Source organism: Macaca thibetana, chromosome 3, assembly GCF_024542745.1.
Source record: "Macaca thibetana thibetana isolate TM-01 chromosome 3, ASM2454274v1, whole genome shotgun sequence".
Classification (NCBI taxonomy): Eukaryota; Metazoa; Chordata; class Mammalia; order Primates; family Cercopithecidae; genus Macaca; species Macaca thibetana.
Genome location: NC_065580.1, coordinates 1,036,686 through 1,057,232, shown reverse-complemented (window position 1 = coordinate 1,057,232; position 20,547 = coordinate 1,036,686). Strand labels below are relative to the sequence as shown.

The 20,547-nt window shown below is 48.9% G+C and overlaps 2 protein-coding genes across 2 annotated transcripts in view; one reads left to right on the top strand and one right to left on the bottom strand.

Moving 5' to 3' along the window:
• Window positions 1–20,547, top strand: part of DYNC2I1 (dynein 2 intermediate chain 1) — an 850,736-nt gene that overhangs the window by 202,202 nt on the left and 627,987 nt on the right.
• PTPRN2 (protein tyrosine phosphatase receptor type N2) overlaps window positions 1–20,547 on the bottom strand; it is a 1,007,974-nt gene that overhangs the window by 728,688 nt on the left and 258,739 nt on the right. The window contains exon 3 of the mRNA XM_050785710.1: window positions 20,059–20,172. Within this exon, the coding sequence (XP_050641667.1) occupies window positions 20,059–20,172 (114 nt within the window). The remainder of the gene's footprint in view (window positions 1–20,058; window positions 20,173–20,547) is intronic.

Below are 20,547 nucleotides of genomic sequence, written 5' to 3'. Positions count from 1 at the left end.
CCAAGACCACCCTGGCCCACCACGCCCCTATCCTTTGCCTATAAAAACCCCGAGACCCGAGCGGGCAGAGACAAAAGCAGCTCCCCAAGACCAGCGGGCAGAGACACAGCGGCTGGATGTCGAGAGGAGCACACCGGGAGAAGAGCTCACCGACAGGCACCAGCAGACAAGCAGTTGGAGGAGAGCCTGGCTGCCGAGTGGCCCGACTCCAGGAGAAAACCACCTTCCCAGTCCATCTCCCTCTGACTCCTGCGGAGAGTTACTTCCACTCAATAAAACCTTGTACTCATTCTCCAAGCCCATGTGCAATCTGATTCTTCCAGGACACCAAGGCAGGAAACCCCAGGACACAGAAAGCCCCCTGTCCTTGCAATAAGGCAGAGGGTCTAACTGAGATGGTTAACACAAGCCGCCTACAGACGGCGAAACTGAAAGCGCTTCCTGTAACACGCACCCACTGGGGCTTTAGAGGCTCTAAACATTCACCCCTAGACGCTGTCGTGGGGTCTGAGCCCACAGCCCGCGGGTCTGCATGCTCCCCTAGAGGTGTGAGCAGCAGGGCACTGAAGAAGCGAGCCACTCCCCCATCGCACGCCCTGTGAGGGGCATAAGGGAATTTTTCCCGTTTCACTTCATCTCAACCCTCCTGATCCACTGTCTTCTGGGTGGCAGCTGGCCTTTCTGAGGCAGCAGATCGAGCCAAGTATGTAGGCTGTGGTCACAGAGGCGCACGGCCACCTGGCCCACACGGACACCACGGGAGGACCACAGGTGGACACACCCAGCACTCAGGGAGCTCTAAGGGAGGTGGGGCTTGGGTAGTGGAGCAGTTGGGGTGCTGGGGCAGGAGAGACCAGCAGACATGGCCGGGGCAACATTTGGAATGTCCATGGATAGCATTCCATCCAAACACAAACGTGCACCTTACGAGTTCCTCTGCTTCTGAAGCGGTAACGGTGAATCCTGGGAACTCTCAGGATCCAGTCCCGGAGGGACCGGCACAGCACATATGCAGCTTCTACCAATGGCTGGGCATGAGCTTTTAAAAATCGATCGTGTTTCCCAGCTATAGAACTACTTTCTCTTCATTTCAGATCGATCAGCATTCAGAGAGAGCCGCTAACTCTCTGGCTTTCAGCCGTTCCGTCCTGGCGTTAACAGTCTGGGAACCTATTCTGAAATGTGCCAGAGGAACTCTGTTCAAAGGGATCTGCCAGGAACACTCTGGGAAGGGAAGACATCCCGGAGCCATGGTGATGACACTACCAAGTCCGTTCATCTGCGATATGATATCTCCTTGCGACTCAGCTCAGCCCGTGACCCGGTGAGCTTGACTTGAGGCTTCATTCTTCATCAGACACAGAAGCATCTTGTCTTGAGAAGGGTCTTCACATACAGCCCTCATTTCTCCTTTGACTACAAAACCTACCAGTAAGGAGGGGTCTTTCAGAGTCATTAAGGACAGGTCCCAAGGAAATATGGACGTAGAAAAAAATACTATCGTGTTTCTTGTAAACCAGAGAATGGTCAGTGCTTAGAGTTTAGGACTGCTACAGGTGCACACCACATGTGCCCGTGTTTAAAATAACTAACCCCCATCCTACCTAACCACACATCCCAGTTACGCTGTTCCCTCACCTCTCCCACATATATTTTGGGGAATATCACAATAGGATGGTTTGTGGACAGAATGAATTTCCTATTGTGAGTGTGGACTACTCTTACTGAAGTTACAAAACAAGTTTATTGAAAATGTAAGGATACGCATGTTTTAATGAATACAGACTAACTCAAGTTTCCTTTACTTTTTGAGTCACTTTTATCAACTTAGAGGTCTTGTTTCTAATTGCCTTTTCAAATTTCTTAGAACAAAGTCATTAATAGCGTTTTCTCACGATTTTCAAATTCAATTTACCTATGGTGGAATTCCCTTTTTCCTCTCAATAATTGTGTACTTATGCCCTTTTTTGTTATTGTTGGTAAAAAGAGCGCTGTCTTTTCAAAGACCCAGAGGTACTTCTGCTGTTTGTGTTCTTGATCCTTGCCCTCATTTCTTTGTATCTATTTCAGTATTTTCTGCTCTTGTCTTCATTATTTTCTTCTTTTTAACGTCTTTTGCTTGCTTTGTTCGTCGTTTTATTCTTATTACGAAACGTTTCAGGCACACAAAAAAGAATAAAATAATATGACACAGGTTGAGTATCCCTCATCTGAAATGTTCGGGACTAGAAGTGCTTTGGATTTCAGATATGTTTGGATTTATTCTGGAATATTTGCATTTACATAATGACATATCTTGGGGACAGGACCCAAGTCTAAACATGAAATTGACTTGTGTTTCCTATATACCTTATATACAAGGACTAAAGGTAATGTTATGTAATTTTTAATAATTTTGTGCACATAACAAAGTTTATGTACTGTAAATCTGGAAGAAAAGAATGAAGAGTTCCCGGTGGGGAGGCCACCTCTGAAGGAATGGCCAACAAACTTCCCAAGTGAAAATGCCTTGAGGCTTCACATTGGACAAGGGCGCGAGGGCCCGGCAGGGTTTCAGATTGGAGGAGGGCACGAGGGCCCAGCGAGGCTTCAGATTGGAGGAGGGCGCGAGGGCCCAGCGAGGCTTCAGATTGGAGGAGGGCGCGAGGGCCCAGCGAGGCTTCAGATTGGAGGAGGGCGCGAGGGCCCAGCGAGGCTTCAGATTGGAGGAGGGCGCGAGGGCCCAGCGAGGCTTCAGATTGGAGGAGGACACAAGGGCCCGGCAGGATGTGTCGAAGTCATGCTCGGGCACATCAGGAGGCAATCAGGCCCCACAATGTCACTTCCAAGCACCTCCCGGGGTGGCCTGTCCTCTCTCCTCCTCTTCCTGCTGAGCCCCTGGGTCCAAGGACCTCCCACCTTCAAAAAGTAAAAACAGCACAGCCCAGATCCAGGGGGTAAATTCATGTCATCACTTCTTCCTGGGCATGGTACCCAAATGGCCCCTGAGCCACAGGAACACGACGCCCCTGTGGCCCTGACAGCCACTGCTGATGGCCCTGGGAGGGGCCTTCCAGGAACGGCACAGGAGGGAGGGTGCAGCTCAGCACTCGGCCCGTTTTCAACACCAGCGGGATGTTCACGACCTCCCTGCAGACACTAATGGACAGAACGTCACAGCAGTCTGGTGAGCAATGAAGTCAGCGCTTTATTAAATTCAAACGGGAGGGGAAGTTTTGACACTAATCAATGCTTTTTATCCCACCCAAGACTGGCATATTCCCGAGACAAATCTCAGTGGTTACTGAATTGCTGCTCTGTTCACAGACGCTGGGCTGCCCTGGGGAAGCTGCCAGGCAAGTCTGTCCTTCCCGCCTTTCTGTAGATCCACACGGGGCTTTCAGGAAGCAATGGTTTTTTTTTTTTTTTTTTTTTTTTTTTTTTTTTTTTTTTGAGACGCAGTCTCACTCTGTTGCCCAGGCTGGAGTGCAATGGCATGGTCTTGGCTCACTGCAACCTCTGCCTCCCGGGTTCAAGCAATTCTCCTGCCTCAGCCTTTGGAGTAGCTGGGACTACAGGTGCATGCCACCACACCCAGCTAATTTTTGTATTTTTAGTAGAGATGGGGTTTCACCATGTTGGCCAGGCTGGTCTTAAACTCCTGACCTCTTGATCCGCCTGCCTCAGTCTCCCAAAGTGCTGGGATTACAGGCGTGAGCCACCATGCCCAGCCAGGAAGTAATTGTTTTTTAGCTCATTAACATGGCAAAGACAAGATAGCCGGGGCCTTCTGAGAGCTGTAAATGAGCTTCTCACCTCTCTGACAGTTTTCAGCAGACATGGATTCCTCAGTCCTAGAACTGCTGGCTGCCTTCATCCTTCTCTGCCCCAGAGCTCCCTCACCTCCCTCAGGAAGTGGCAGAGCAGTTCGCGGTGCCCAGGCCCCCCAGGGAAGCTCTGGCAGGTGCTTGCTAGGGTTGGGTCTTTACCCCAGAACCTAGCAAAACAAGCACCTTGGTATGGAAGGGGAACATCCCTGAAAGGCCCTTGGACAGTATTAGCAGCTCAGGGGCAGGTCCTGGAAAGGCCTTTTCCAGGTAACACCATTGAATGGTTCATGGGGTCAGAGCAGGCAACACAAGCACCATTTTTCATCCCAAGAGACACATTTTTCCCAGTGTCTGACAGTTGAAAATATTTGTTTACTCTGTAGAAAGCTGGGATGTTTTGGCAGCAAGCAATTTATGTCACTTTGAACCACAGAGAATGCCTCTGAAATGATGATATGGGTCAATGAAGAAGCAAAGTTTCTTAACTAAAGTCCATTTCATAGAAACAAATGCAGAAATGATTGTAATTATGAGGGACGGGCCCACTGTGGCACTTCCCAATGGTGACAGTCAGGCTCTACCCCTAGCCCTTGAAGTCAAGGCCATAAAGCAAACAGCCAAAGGTCCCCTTGTATCGTCTGATCTGACAGCTGGGGGTGGAAGGCGGGCAGCCTCACGGGAGCACGGACCTGAGTAGTCGCCAGGGGCCCATGTGCAGAAGAATTCCTCATTTGCTTTGACACACTGCTGTTGATGTCTTGAAATTCTCGACGAGTTTATTTTCCAACCTAGACTTTGTGCGAGACGTTCTGTGGGACGACGTGGTATGCGCACTGGCAGAGAACACATCCTGATGTGCACGCCCACGGCGCCTCCCCCGCCACACAGTCCCGGCACCTGGTGTGCAGCTCCGCGAGACTCAGATTTCGAAGGCACGTGTCTGTCTGTGCTCATGTGACCCTGAGAGGCCACCCCTCTGTTTACCCAGAGCTTGCTGCAAACCAGAAAGTGCAACAGTGTTCTAAGAAACACAAATGACCGAGGGTCCCACCCTCTCTCCACTCACATTGCTTCCCCACATGTGCCAGCATTTACGCTGAATGTGGCCGCATGCAGGGAGGGGAGGTGGGCAGCCCGCAGTCCTTCTCATGTGTGAGCAAAGGTGGAGCATCTCGGTGGACAGTGGGTGTTTCATGAAGGGAAATAAACACAGCCGAGTGAGTTTCACACAGCATTTCCGCCGTTCTAATGAGAACACAATACATATGCATGCTTGAGCTATGACAGGTGAACTGTGTAGTTGTTCAGATTCTGCATGTGAAGTAAATGTTCTTTCGTTTGCATTTGAAACCAGCAACGCACAATATACAGATGAATGGGGACCTTTGTGTTAATAATTCAAAAATCTTAAATTTTTTTAGAATGATGCTGAATAGCAAATAAAAATGCCATGACAAGTCAAGAGGGAGACTGTGAAAGGAAACATCTTATACTATAACTAGCTCCTTTCGGGGCACTTTTCCTTGATGTCTGAACTAGACCTGCATTTGCACTTTGCAAGGGCCCTGCAAATTACACAGGCGGCACCGCAGGGCATGAACACAGGCGAACCACGACCGGCTCAGCTGTCCCAAGGCTCTGCGTGAACGGCTCCTGACACACTGCCCTCCTCCCTTTTCTCATCTGTTTGCATTAATTTGTGCTCAATCGTAGGAAGCTGAACAGATGTATTTATTCAGAATCCCCAAGCAGTTAACCAGAGCTCCCAATTCTGATCCATCATCTTAGCTTCTGAGGAACTCTGTACTTATCAGCTTCCTGGTTAACCTACACACCTAACCTAACCTACCAGCTCTCGCTGGTTTGAGTTTTGTGAACCTTCGACATCATTAGGGAAGCCTCTACCATACTCAGTACCGATAAGCAAAGGGCATCCACACTTCCTGAGGATTTAACGAGTGGCACCACCTAAATCAATCTTAAGAACAATCCCATTTGCTGGGCGTGGTGGCCCACTCCTATAATCCCAGAACTTTGGGAGGCCAAGGCAGGTGGATTGCTTGAGCCCAGGAGTTCGAGACCAGCCTGGGCAACATGGCAAAACCCCATCTCTACCAAAAAATACAAAAATTAGCTGGGCATGGTGGTGTGCACCTGTAGTTTCAACTACTTGGGAGGCTGAGGTGGGAGGATCACTTGAGTCCAGGAGGCAGAGGTTGCAGTGAGCCAAGATTGTGCCACTGCATTGCAGCCTAGGCAATACAGTGAGAGCCTGTCTCATAAAAAGCAATCCCCTGTCTCAAAAAAAGGAGATGGTATGACCTCCTCCAATCTAGGAAGCTATTGATTGCAAGACAGACCATTACTCTAGTACTGCTAAGGAAAAACAAAGACACTGGCAGTTAAATATGATGCGCTATTGATAAAAGATGCCTCCTAATTTCAAGGATGGGAAAACAATACTCATCTGAGGAATGATGACATTCAGGGTGGTGGGTACCATGACAGCCACACTGCTGCTTCCTGGGGACTCCGCACCCTCTCTCCAGCCACCAGCTGTTGAGGGCTAGGGCTTAGCTGCTGAATCTCTCCCCGTCACCACCTGAGCCCAAGGGAACAGCCTCTCCCTAAGTCACAGTCTCTTGCTCCCTAGAGGTGGACCGCAGCCAGCGATCCCTCATGCTGGACACAAAGGCCCCCAGCCTTGGTTAGGTCAACCCCGAAGGGGAACCCCAGCTCCGGCTGCAGAGCACCTCACAGGATCAGCTCAGGCCTCTCTTAAACTGCATTCCCAGCTCACCTTCTCCCTCTGCCCAATTTAGCTTCCATCACCTGTACAGGGGTGACCCCAGATCACCCTCAGTCACCCGACTCCATACAAATCTCTGTCTCAAAGTTTGGTCCTAGCACATTCAACCTAAGGCACATAGGACCACCCTCATTTCACGATAAAGAACGAAAACAGGGCAGTTACGTGATGTGCCCAAGATGGCACGAGTCACACGTGCCGCAGCTGGAACTGAAACTCCAGCCGGACTCCAAGGCCACCCTGTTGTCTCCCCACGGTCAGTGCTCAGAGCACAGCCTGTAACTGTGAGAGGTCCCCGGGCTCTTCCCAGTGGTCCACGAGGCCAAAGCGATTTTCATAAAATACTAAGACATACTTTGCCTTTCTCACGTGTCCTCTTTCATGAGAGAACCTGGAACAGTCCAGAGGCTACGTGGCAGGAAATGACACGGCATGAGTGGGAGCAGAGATGAGAACCCAGGTGTTTTCTATTAAATGAAACAATGAGTTTTGCAAAAGAGTGAAACAAAATGTAAAAATGTGTAACAAAAATGCCCCACTTAGCACTTTTTTATGTTTTGGAAAATATAGCTACTATGTTTATAATGAAATAATTTGATTATTTATTTTTAAGTGAATTAATAAAGAGCTTTTTCAAAGTGTTGCCAGTTTTAATTTCTAAGGCAACAAATGTAGACAGCACTAACCCACCAAAAAAAAAAAAAAATTCTTTGGAGGCTTCAATAATTTTCAATATAGGATGTGGTCCTGAGATCGAAATTTTACAAATCACTGCTCCACACTCTGCTGCCAGGAGTTTGGAATTTCGCTCTCCACCCCACACCAGCCAAAGGACCCCAGGAGCACCCTGTAATCCCTCTGTGCTTCCGTCTCTTCAATCTGCTACATAAAGACATCTAACTTCCCTACAGCAAAAGGAAAGCACCAGTAGAACTCTAAGTTAAAACTACTTTTAAAATTTTACTGCCCTATACTATATCCAGTATCCCCTTCTCCATTATTCTATGAAAATTCTAACAAAATATATTATACTAATTTACCATACAGGACTAAAATGTCATTAAGCTTGCAATGTGTACCTTAAAACAGCCAGATAAAAATTTTAAGACAGGAATAAGAAGAAAGCCATTCATATCGTTGGTATATAAAACAAGCTTCAGAGAGTGTTAGTCCCATTTTATTCATGGAAAAAAATAAATATGAAGACACTGAAATCACCTGGAGAATTTTTAGGAGATGCTGACGGCAGGCCCCATATGAGATGAATCGATTTAGAATCTTTGAAGGGTGAGGCCCCAGACGTCATGGTTTCCGAGGCTCCCAAGTTATTTTAATATAACGTCCGGGCTGACAACTACTGGTCTTGTTGATGAAGAGGGTCAAACTCTGTAAACTATTTGAAGAGATGTATTCTGAGCCAAATGTGAGTGACCAATGGCCTAGGCCACAGCCCCAGGAGAGCCCGAGATCATGTGCGCAAGGTGGATGGCCTTCAGCTTGCATGTATCCATGCTATGGAGGCATAAGACATCCATCAACACACCAAGATGTACACAGGCTGGGTCCAGAAAGACCAGACAACACTAAGCAGGGTCTTCAGGGCATAGGTGAATTCAAAGATTTCTGAATGGCAATTGGTTGAGTTTATCTAAGAACCTGGAATCCGTAGAAAGGAGTGTCTGGGTTAAGATAAGGGGCTGTGGAGACCAAGGTTTTTATCATGCAGATGAGGCCTCCATGGTGGAGCCTTCAGAGAGAATAGATGGTCAATGTTCATCAGACTTGAGAAGGTGCCAGACTCTTAGTTAATTCCCTCTTGGATCAGGGAAAAGACCTGGAAAGGAAAAGGGATTCTCTACAGATGTAGACATTTCCCAGGAGAGACAGGTTTGCAAGCCATTTAAATATATCGCAGAAATATATTTTGGGGTAAAATAAGTCCATTTTTTTCAGGGCCTGCAATCTGCCATGTTGGTACCTTACGGCTGCAAAGAGTCTCCTCTGTCAGTCTTCCGCCTCTGTTTCAATGTTAACGCTGGTCAGCCATGCCTGGACACCAAGGGAGAAGGGTAGAATAAGGTGTGTCCAAACACCCCTTCCCATCATGGCCTGAACCAGTGTTTCAGGTTTACTTTAGAATGCCCTTGGCCGAGAGGAGGGGTCCATTCAGCTGGTTGGGGGACTTAGAATTTTATTTTTGGTTTATATTCTGAAGCCAAGAGTGGCTTCTTTCCTTCAGTGCAGAGGAACCCAGCAGATATTTTTAACAAGGAAAGGGCAACAGAAAAAAATCGGGATTCATTTTATATTAGACAAAACACAGAGCTAAAAATAGAGGGAGAGAGGGAAGAAGGGAGAGAGTGGGGGAGGGAGGTGGAGAGAGAAAGAGAAAAAAAGATGGATGTGGCCATGGCAGCACTGTTTCTGTGTATTTCCCAATTCCACATAAAACAGACTGAGCAACTAGATGAGGAAATCAGCAAACCAAGATCACACTTAAACCAAAGCGAAGTGAAGCTGTCCCCAGCTAGTGATCCCAAGGCAATGTCCAGATGAACGCTGAGGAGACGACCAGAGAAATCCCAAGGCAATGTCCAGATGAACGCTGAGGAGAGGACCAGAGAAAAGCAGCCTTAGGAAGCAGCTGTAGACATCAGCGAAAACGGCAAAGAACCTGAAACATTCTCTCCTTCATAAAAGCAATGAGAAAACCACCCAAAAATATCAGAATCAACTTTTATAGAACTCTGGAAATTCACTAAAGGCTGGCAGGAATCAGAGCAATTTACTCAAAAAAAAAAAAAAGAAAGAAAAGTAATAAATGGCTGAATCTCAGCAAGAACAGCGAACTTCCTGGCGTCTTAACTCACCCTATTTCCAGTTCCCTCTCCTCAGCTCTGCCACAGGCTAGAAAATGAGCAGCCCACAATGGCAGTAAAAACCAACAGCCTGGAAGCCACCAGAAGCACAGGGTGGGGTTAGAGTGCCTTCCAAACCCCATTCCCAGAGAATTGTCACTACTTGACCTGTCTGGTTGTTCCCGGGAGGACCCACCGGAAAGGCTGTCTTTATTTCATCCAACTCACTCAAAGTTCACATATGTGAAAAGTCTTTTCCCTGGGCGGGGCATTTGCTGAAAACATTTAGAGACAATGTTTTACTTACCAGCTGCCTGAGGTAGAGGATAATGGTTGGGACAAACAATAGGCTAACCAGTAACTTGAAGGAAAAGCTGGAAAATGAGATATGCACACGGGCTTTGCAAAGCTCCAACATGATCCTTGCTTGGAATATGGATGGAGGGCTGTGTGCCTGCCCAGGCTGTGCACACTCAGGAAAGACACGAGGCTCTAAGCTCTCACCTCTGGCTGATGCAGAGGCTCTGGGCCAGCAAGAAGTGAAGGCTGCCACAGAGCTGTGAACTGCCTGCCTGACCGCTGCAGGTGTGCCCCATGGCGGCAAGTGTGCCCCACGCTCACACTGAACCCTCAGCAGAGACTGAGGCTTGTTTCTTTTTTTTTTTTTTTTTTTTTTTTTTTTTTTTTTGGAGACAGAGTCTTGCTTTGTCGCCCAGGCTGGATTGCTGTGGCCGGATCTCAGCTCACTGCAAGCTCCGCCTCCTGGGTTCACGCCATTCTCCTGCCTCAGCCTCCCGAGTAGCTGGGACTACAGGTGCCACCACCTCGCCCGGCTAGTTTTTTGTATTTTTTAGTAGAGACGGGGTTTCACCGTGTTAGCCAGGATGGTCTCGATCTCCTGACCTCGTGATCCTCCCGCCTCGGCCTCCCAAAGTGCTGGGATTACAGGCGTGAGCCACTGCACCCAGCCAGACTAAGGCTTGTTTCTAGGCATTTAAGGCAATCTGTCTGGTCATCGTCTGACCACGAACCAAACTGAGCAGAGACTTGGTGGCCACACATGATGAAAAAACACACACTTTACAGAATTCGATGAGAATAGTCACTAAGCAAACAACAACAACAAACAGCAGCAGCAACACCACCACCACCTAAGGAGAGGGAAGTTCTGGTTTTCAGAGTTGCCACACTATATTATTTAAAATATCAAGTTTTCCTAAAAATTTTTGAGGCATTCAAAGAAACATGCAAATGTGCCTCTTCCACAGGAAAACAACAGAAGCTGTTCTTGAGGAAGCCAAAGGACTTACAAGACAAAGACTTTAAATGACCTTTTTTTTTTTTTTTTGGAGACAGAGTCTTGCTCTGTCACCCAGGCTGGAGTGCAGTGGCGTGATCCCAGCCTACTGCAACCTCTGCCTCCCAAGTTCAATTGATTCCCCTGCCTCAGCCTCCCAAGTAGCTGGGATTACAGGCATGCACCACCATGCCCAGCTAATTTTTGTATTTTTAGTAGAGATGGAGTTTCACCATGTTGGGCAGACTGGTCTTGAACTCCTGACCTCAAGTGATCCACCCACCTTGGCCTCCCAAAGTGCTGGGATAATAGGCATGAGCCACTGTGCCCAGACTAAATGAGCTATTTTTAATGTGCTCCAAAAACTATAAGAACAATGTCTAAAGAACTAAATAAAAGTAGGAAAATAGTGTCCCATCACATAGAGAATATGAATAAAGACAGAGAAATTATATTTCAAAAATAATTGAAAAATTAAGTACAGGAGCTCAACAGCAGATCTTAGCAGCAGAAGAAAGAACTGGCAAACTTCAGGATGGGTCAACTGAAATTATCCAGTCTGAGGAACAGAAAGAAAAAATAATAATAAAAAATTAGAAACCTGTGAGACCATCCAATGTACTAAGATACATGTAAAGGCAGTCCCAGATGTAGGAGAGAAAGAATGAGGCAGAAAGAATATTTGAAGAACCAATGACCCAAAATTCCCAAAACTAGATGGACAACATGAATCTCCACATCAAAGACACTCAATGAACTCCAAGTAGAATAAACTCTAAGAGAGCCACAACTAGACACATCAAAATCAGACTTTCAAAACCCAGATAAAAGTACATCTATTGAAAGCAGTGAGAAGCAACTCGTCACACATGTTATGGACTAAATATTTGTCCCCTCCAAAACTCATGTTCGAAGTTTAATCCCCGATTTGGCAGTATCAGGAGGGAGGAGGTAACTGGGTCATGAGGACTCTGCCCTCATGAATGCATTAATCCACTCAGGAATTAATGAATCAATGGGTTATCACAAGAGGGGGCCTGGTGACTTTCTAGGAAGAGGAAGAGAGACGTGAGCTGGCACACTAGCACGCTCAGCCTCCCCATCACATGATACCCTGTGCCACCTCAGGACTCTGCAGAGAGTCCCCAACAGCAAGGAGACCCTCACCTGATGCTGCCCCCAACTTTGAACTTCTCAGCCTGGATACCTGTAAGAAATAATTCCTTTTCTTTATAAATTACCCAGTTTCAGATGTTCTGTGATAAGCAACAGAAAACAGGCAATGATCCCCAATCACATTAACAACTAATTTCTCATCTGAGACTATGAAGGCCAACAGGCAGTGGAATGAAATATTCAAAGTCCTTAAGGAAAAAAGACTATCAACCAAGAATTCTATACTCAGAAAATCTATCCTTCAAAAGTCAAGGAGAAATCAATACATTCCCAAACAAAAAACAAAGAGAATTTTTGCTAACAACCCTTCCCTAGAAGTTCTAAATGGAGTACTTTAGGCAAAAATGAAAGGACATTAGACAGTGAGTTGCATCCAAATGAAGAAATAAACAGCACCAGTAAACGTCATTATTTAGCAAATATGAAAGACAGAATAAATATTTGGGTATGTAACATTTATTTTCTCCTAATTTTCTTTAAAAAAACCTGTATAAAGCAGTAATTATAAATTCATGTTGATAAACATACAATCTATAAAGATGTAATTTTCGTGACAGTAACAGTACAAAGAAGGGAAAGAGAAGAAAATGATAGAGAGTGTTTGAAAATTAAGTTGGTGTTAATTAAACTAGATTATTATAAAGATCTTAATGTTAATTTGAATTAATAAATTAATATTAACTTGGTGTTAATAAAATTAAATATTAATCTTCTGAGCAAACACTAAGAAAGCAACTCAAAAAATAATCAGGAATGAAAGGACATTATTACTGACCTTACAGACATAAAAATTGTAAGGAGCATACAGAAAAACTATAAGTAATCATATGCCAACAAATTAGATAATCTAGGTGAAACTGACAAATTCCTATGAAGACATGAACTACTGAAACTGACTCAAGAAGAAATAGAAAATTTGAATATGCCTATAACAATTAAGGAAATTGAATGAGTAATTTAAAACCTCATAAAGAAAAGCCCATGGTCAGATAGCTTCCATTTTCAGTAATTTCACTTCAAATGTTTAAGGAAGAATTAACACCATTCTTTCACAGTCTTCCAAAAAAAAAAGAGAGAGAATTGGATTGAAGGATGTAAAGTATTGATCCTGGGTGTGTCTGTGAGGGTGCTGTCAAAGGAGATAATTTGATGTGAACTTGACTGGACTGAAGGATGCAAAGTATTGATCCTGGGTGTGTCTGTGAGGGTGCTGTCAAAGGACATTCCCATTTGAGTCAGTGAACTGGGAGAGGCAAACCCACCCTCAATCTGGTGGGCACCATCTAATCAGCTTCCAGCATGGCCAGCGTAAAAGCAGGCAGAAGACCATCAAAGTGGTTTAGTCTTCCGGCCTACATCCTTCTCCCCTGTGGGATGCTTCCTGCCTTCGAACCTCAGACTCCAGGTTCTTCAGCTTTAGGACTCAGACTGGCTTTCTTGCTCCTGAGGGCCTATTGTGGGACTTCACCTCCTCAAAAAACTCCCCTTTATAGACACATCTATCCTATTAGTTCGGCCTTTCTAGAGAACCCTGACTAATGCATTGGACAAGTTATGTATTACTATAATACCAAAACCAAAGATATCAAAAGATTAAGAAATATCCTTTATAAATACGGACATAAAAATTCTCAACAAAACCCTAAGATACTGAATCCAGAAACACATAAAAAGAATTATACAGCATGGTCAAGTAAGACTTATCCCAGGAATATAAGATTGGTTCAAATATAAAAACTAACCAATGAGATACACGATGCTCACAGGATTCACGTGCTACGATGCAGACTGAATGTGGACGTCCTCCCCAAACATACGTGCTGGAATTCTGATGCCCAGTGTGACGGCATTAGGAGGAGAAGCCTTTGGGGGTAATTAGGTCACGAAGAAGGCACCCACACAGGTGGGATTCATATCCAAATGAAAGAGATCCCAGAGCTCCCTTGCCCCATCTGCCACACGAGGACACAGGGGGAAGATGCCCCCACCAGACACCAAACCTGCAGGAGCCTCCAGAGCTGTGAGAAATCCATGTTTGCTGTTTCAGCCGCACACGCCATATAATTTTTGTGACAGCAGCTTGAAAAGGAGAAAAACTGGCACCGGGAAGTAGGGGCAGTGCTGTGACAAATTCCTAAAAACGCAGAAGCAGCTTTGGGTCTGGGAAATGTAGGGAGGCTGAAAGAGTCTTGAGATGTGTGCTGGAACAAGCCTCCTTCACCGTGGATGAATTTTTAAAAGTGCTTGTGTTGAGATCAGAAGGAAGACAGAGCCATGTCTCTTAGAGAACAGCTGGGCCATCATGAACAGAATGCTGGGAGGATGCAGACAGAAAGGCCATGGGAAAGGAGGAATGCACTATCGGACAGTGGAGAAGAGGCCATGCTCCTCACAGAGTGGTGAGGACCATGGCCGAATGCGTTCATGCTCTGGGCTCCTGTGGAAGGTAGAGCTTGTGAATGACAAAATGAAAGAGAGTCCCTCGGTGGCAGAGGGCCTCACAAATGGCCGGCCGGAGCTGGGAGCTGGGTGGAAGGAGCCACTGGGCCTGCCTGGGGCTGCTCCTCCATTGCCCTGCACAGCCTGAGTCAGACAGAGCGCAAATCCCACGGAGAGTGAGCCCTGAGCTGGACAGAGCGCGAGTCCCACAGAGGGTGAGCCCTGAGTTGGACAGAGCACAAATCCCACGGAGGGTAAGCCCTGAGCTGGACAGAGCACGAGTCCCACAGAGGGTGAACCCTGAGCTGGAGAGAGCGTGAGTCCCACAGAGGGTGAGCCCTGAGCTGGACAGAGCACGAGTCCCACAGAGGGTGAGCCCTGAGCTGGACAGAATGCAAATCCCACTGAGGGTGACCCCTGAGCCAGACAGATGCAAATCCCACTGAGGGTGAGCACCATGTGCGACTCAAACACACCCACCTGTGCTCATCAGATGTGAGCCAGACGTTCTCCCTCCCCAACCTCACACCACACATCTGCCTGGAGGTCGGGTGGTGGGTGGATCTCAGCTCCTCTCAGCAAGAAGGAAAGCCTCCAAGCTCCAAGGGCCCAGGGTGGGAGTTAAAACAAGACAGGCGAGCACAAGGAGGCACAGGCAATGACAGTGGGCAAGAAGGAGGCAGAGCCTGGCTCCCCTGATCTGTGCCGGCAAGCATGGCCACGTTCCCAGCAGCAGCTCCCCCAGACGCCATCCCGGCCAGGACCCATGCGGCCAGCCTTGGATTTCTGTGTTCCAGTCCATATTGTTTGGGGATTTCTTTGCCTTCTCTTTTAAGGAAATGATAACACCGTTTTATGTACACATTTGGGTGTTTTTTTTTGTTTTTTTTTTTTTTTTTGCTTTTTGCTTCTGACACGCAGCTCAATAAGTCAGAAGATTCTCGCCAGAAAATTAATCCATAGTCATTTTCATGACAGCAAATTGCATGCCAACGAGTGATATTTAAACACTGAATTTCAATGGCTTGTCAGAAGCAAAATATATATTTTTTAAAAAATCATACATGAGAAAGCAGTATGTCTGCCCATGAAATAATGCTGCCTGTAGTAGACCAGAATGGTAAAAACACAGTGAACGTATTTTGTTCTGTGATGTACACATCTACGTGGAGGAAGAGGGTTGTGAAATTAACTCCCATTTACCCTCCTTCTTCATGCGGAAGGCTCTGAAGTCCACGCAAGCAGCTGTCCATCAATGAATCTGACGACGGCACCTGCAAGCAGTGCCTGGATGAAGACGACAGGCAGAAGCTTAGGACCAACTCTGTTTCAAGTGCAGTTACCAAGACAGAATCATCTCCAGAATCCTGAAAAATGCGCCAACACACATGCTCATGTGTAGACACCCATACACACGCACACACACCTGCACAGGCACTCACATGCTCACATGTAGACACCCACACGCAAAACGTCCCTACCCAAACACTATCCCCATGTGAGGCTGACAAAACTCAGGAAGACACCAGGATTTGAGATTCTTTCCTTCAGGTGTGTGCATGTGTGGGGGTGTCTACATGTGAGCATGTGAATAAGTGTGCAGGTGTGTGTGTGCATGTCTACTTATGAGCATGTGTGTGTGCAGGTGAGTGTGCAGGTATGTGGGTGTCTACACATCTGCAGGTGTGTGTATGTGTGTGGGTGTCTATGTGAGTGCATGTGCAGGTGTGTGCCTGTGTGCGTCTACACGTGAGCACATTAATGTGTGTGCAGGTGTGTGTGCATGTGTGGGTGTCTACAAGTGAGCATGTGAATGTGTGTGCAGGTGTGTGTGCCTTCACAGCACACCCACCTTCCAGAAGCATGCATCCTGGACTAGGTGCAGGAGCAAGCACACCAGTGGCTCCGGCAACCAAAGGGGCCTCCTGCCACAGGGTCATCCCTGGAGTTGCTGGAAATGCCCAGCCCGGGACACACTCCACAGCTGTGTCAGAACCAGCTGAGAAGGTGTCAGCAATTCTGTGTCCTCACAATGCAGAAGATGACTTTTCACTGTCTAGAGAGTCCAACAGCCCAGGACACATAGCCCCTGGGGATGGAGCTGGGCAGGGGGCTCCAGCTGTCCAGGCCATGGGCAGTTCTGATATACATGGGAAGATGCTCAGCCAGGGCCTGAGCAAGACCAGAGATGCAGGGCTGCCTGGGACCTCTGTCTCTACACAGGGCTGCCTGGGACCTCTGTCTCTACACAGGGCTGCCTGGGACCTCTGTCTCTACACAAGGCTATCTGTGTCCCCGTCCTCACATGCGGCTGCCTGGGGCTGTCCCTCCATCCCCACGCGGGGCTGCCTGGGACTCCGTCTCCATAAAGATGCTCTTATCCTCAAGAATAGGTGCCAGGAATGTGGACACAGCCTGACACTCGACACAATATTAATTTTCTCTGAGATGGTTTTCCTTAGGAGTTACCTTTTACCATTATTTGGTTAGATTGTTGACATGTAATTTAAAGTCATGGATATATGAGACAAACTAGAAAAAGCTATTGCTTTAAAATCATAGGTAAGAAAACTCATCTCTGTTGGGGAATTCGGGGCCACTAGATATTTCTCTATCTCTCCTTTTGAAACTCACCTTAAATTTCTTGTTTTTTTCTAGTTTGTCAGGCTGAGCACCTTGTGCATTCTCTGGTTTCGTTTCATTCCGGGACGCCCACCCAGGCAGGGCCCCAGAGTGCTCACAGCACCAGCTCCCACGAGAAGACAGCTCAGGTGAACTCCGGCACACTGCCCCTGCCACATCTCCGCACAGGATAGCACGGAAACGTGATGATGCTCGGTGCCAGCCTGAAGACCTTCTGGGGGTCAGCTGCCAGCACATGGTGATAGCTACATACATACCTAGAGCCGGGTCAAAATTAGGCTCAGGGAGGTTCTGAAAGAATCAGGCCCATTCTCATTGGAAGACCCCTGGCCTCCACTCGCACGCCCAGCCATGGGCCTGGCAAAAGCTCATCCGCTCGCTCTTTAAATAAGGCTTTTCCCCCTTCTCAAGACGATACAGTGAAGGTTGAAACACAGAGTAAGGCTCACAAGATAAGCAAACCCAGAAAATGACACAGTGGAATAGTCACACAACCGTCCTTCAATGTGACTCACTCCATGTTTGTCCCTGCGCGAGCAGCGTTCCGTCTGTATCATCTACACTGATACCCGTATCTACTTGCCCAGCCAAGCCTGGCGCTGGGCTGCACACAGCAGCCCACTGCCAAATGACAGTGGCATAGACGGAGCAGGAGCTGGGCCCAAGCCGCCCTGGAGGCTCCCACGGGAGAGGGCTCAGGAGTCCAGTGTGGCCTGGAACGTGCACCAGGGAGTGGCCCAGCGCCCTGGACCGCACCACCACACGCGCTTCTCCCTCTCAACCGGCAGTTTGGCTTTGTGGAGAGTTCCCCACAAAGTCACCAAGACTCAGGTGACTTGGGCTTTGTTTGTGGGTGGTTCTGTGTAACATGCAGGCGCCACCCAAAAGCAGACACGTGCAGCACTATGCATTGCCCCTGCTGGGACCCCTGAAGGACAGAGGTGAACCTGGGACCCCCCTGAAGGACAGAGGTGAACGGAAACCCTCCTGCTGAGCAGAACCTCAAGCAGCGCACCTGGCTGGTGATTCTGCCTGGAAGGAGAAATGGCCAGATGTGTGATTATTTATCAATTAATGGGCTGTGGCCAATGGTTTGGCTAGATGGCCAGGTTCTCAGAGACAATATTACTGGAAACATTGTTGACAAGGGCAACTGGGGAAGAGACATACAAGATAGACATCTATGAAGTGGCAGGAAGTGCTAAGATATGTATGTCCCGTGTGAATATTCTCCAAAGAGTGACTTCAGCAGAGGAGTTTGTTTTTTGTTTTTTGTTTTTTTTTTTGAGACGGAGTCTCGCTCTGTCACCCAGGCTGGAGTGCAGTGGCGCTATCTCTGCTCACTGCAAGCTCCGCCTCCCGGGTTCACGGCATTCTCCTGCCTCAGCCTCCCAAATAGCTGGGACTACAGGTGCCGCCACCACGCCCGGCTCATTTTTTGTGTTTTCAGTAGAGACGGGGTTTCACCGTGTTAGCCAGGATGGTCTCGATCTCCTGACCTCGTGATCCGCCCGTCTCAGCCTCCCAAAGTGCTGGGATTACAGGCGTAAGCCACCGCGCCTGGCCAGAGGAGAGTTTTAATAACCAAGTGGATTGGGGTGACCTGTTCTGTGGACACCAGTCCACCTCTTTCCCCAGCCACCCCGCCAGAGCCCAGCAGGCCCATGAACAAATGGCTGCAGTGGCAGGGGTGGAGGCAGAGGCAGGGGTAGAGACGGAGGCAGGGGTAGAGACGGAGGCAGGGGTGGAGGCATTGGCAGGGGTGGAGGTGGCAGGGGTGGAGGCGGTGGCAGGGGTGGAGGCGGAGGCAGGGGTGGAGGCGGAGGCAGGGGTGGAGGCGGTGGCAGGGGTGGAGGTGGCAGGGGTGGAGGCGGTGGCAGGGGTGGAGGCGGTGGCAGGGGTGGAGGCAGAGGCAGGGGTAGAGACGGAGGCAGGGGTGGAGGCATTGGCAGGGGTGGAGGTGGCAGGGGTGGAGGAGGTGGCAGGGGTGGAGGCGGAGGCAGGGGTGGAGGCGGTGGCAGGGGTGGAGGTGGCAGGGGTGGAGGCGGTGGCAGGGGTGGAGGCAGAGGCAGGGGTAGAGACGGAGGCAGGGGTGGAGGCATTGGCAGGGGTGGAGGTGGCAGGGGTGGAGGTGGTGGCAGGGGTGGAGGCGGAGGCAGGGGTGGAGGCGGTGGCAGGGGTGGAGGTGATGCCTGGGCTCCCACTCACCAAGGCCAGCCCTGCTGTGGCCACCCCTGAGTCCCCAGTCGGCCACCACAAAGACCAGCCCTGAGTCCCCAACATGACACCATTTCCTGAGGTGATCAGCCAGCCGCCGGGGGCAGGTGGTTCCACCTGCAGCTTCCCCTGAGGAAGGGGTGGGGAATAGTCCTTGCTGGACTAGAGCTTACTCCAGATGTGGATTTCCCTTCCCTAGGCACAGTGTTCCTGCCAGAATTACCATCCGTGGACTCAGAACGCCTTATCCATCACTATGGTGTCCACATAGCACTGCTTCTGACCAAGAGACCTCACTTCACAGCCAAAGAAGGGCAGCAGGGGCCAGTGCTCTGGTAATTCCGGGGTCTTACCATGTTGCCATATATAATTTTTAAATTATCATAATTTTTAAAATTATGTTCTCATCACCCCTGCAGGGACCACCGACAACAAAAATCTCACAACAACGGTGACAGGCAGAGGCTGACTCTCTCCAGGCCCAGCCACACCTGCACCAGACCCAGCCAGGCCCAGGTAAGCAGCCGACGCCCGCCTACCGTGCACCGGGACCAGCTATGGCCACTGCAGCCTCCAGGCATCTCCTCCCTCGGACACAGGAGGCAGCAGGCCTGGGTTCCTCCAAACCCGGGAGCGGACGATCCCAGCAGGAAGCACCCGTGAGCCCAGCGCCCGGCTGCCATCTGCCCCTTCCACCACCGCACTCGCGGATTCGGTCCGTCCCAGCTCCTCACCCCCCAGGAGGAGAAGCAAAGGCCGTGCGGGCGCTCAGTGCGGCAGCCCCCGAGCCTCGGCCCACGCCCGCCCTACCTGTGCCGGAGAGTTTCTGCAAAGCCACGCGCAGGCGCTGCAGGGCCACGGGCGACACCTCGTAGCGGTAAAAGTCCATTGCCGGAACCTTCTGGCACCTTCCAAACACTCCATCTGTGGGGGAAGCAGATAAGACAGAACGAGACGTTTTATTGTCAGGGAGCAGGAAGGTCACACACATCCTTGCAATGCGTTCTCATCACCTGCCGCCGTGAGGTTTTGGGGCGCGGGGCGCCAGAGGGGAGTTAGGACCCGGGAGCGCCCGGAATGTGCTGGTTTGTGAAATAAAAACCGAGCATCCCGGAAAACACAAATGCCAAAGTGGAGAGAAAGTCCAGCGTGGCTGCGATGTTTTCACTCCGCTTTCCTCCATACCCCCCAACCCTCCTTTTATGTAACTTCACATTGTTTATGTAAAACTTGCTTCTGACAACTCAGTGACAACAAAAAAATAAAGTCAATAACATTCCAGGCCAGTTTTCCAGAAGA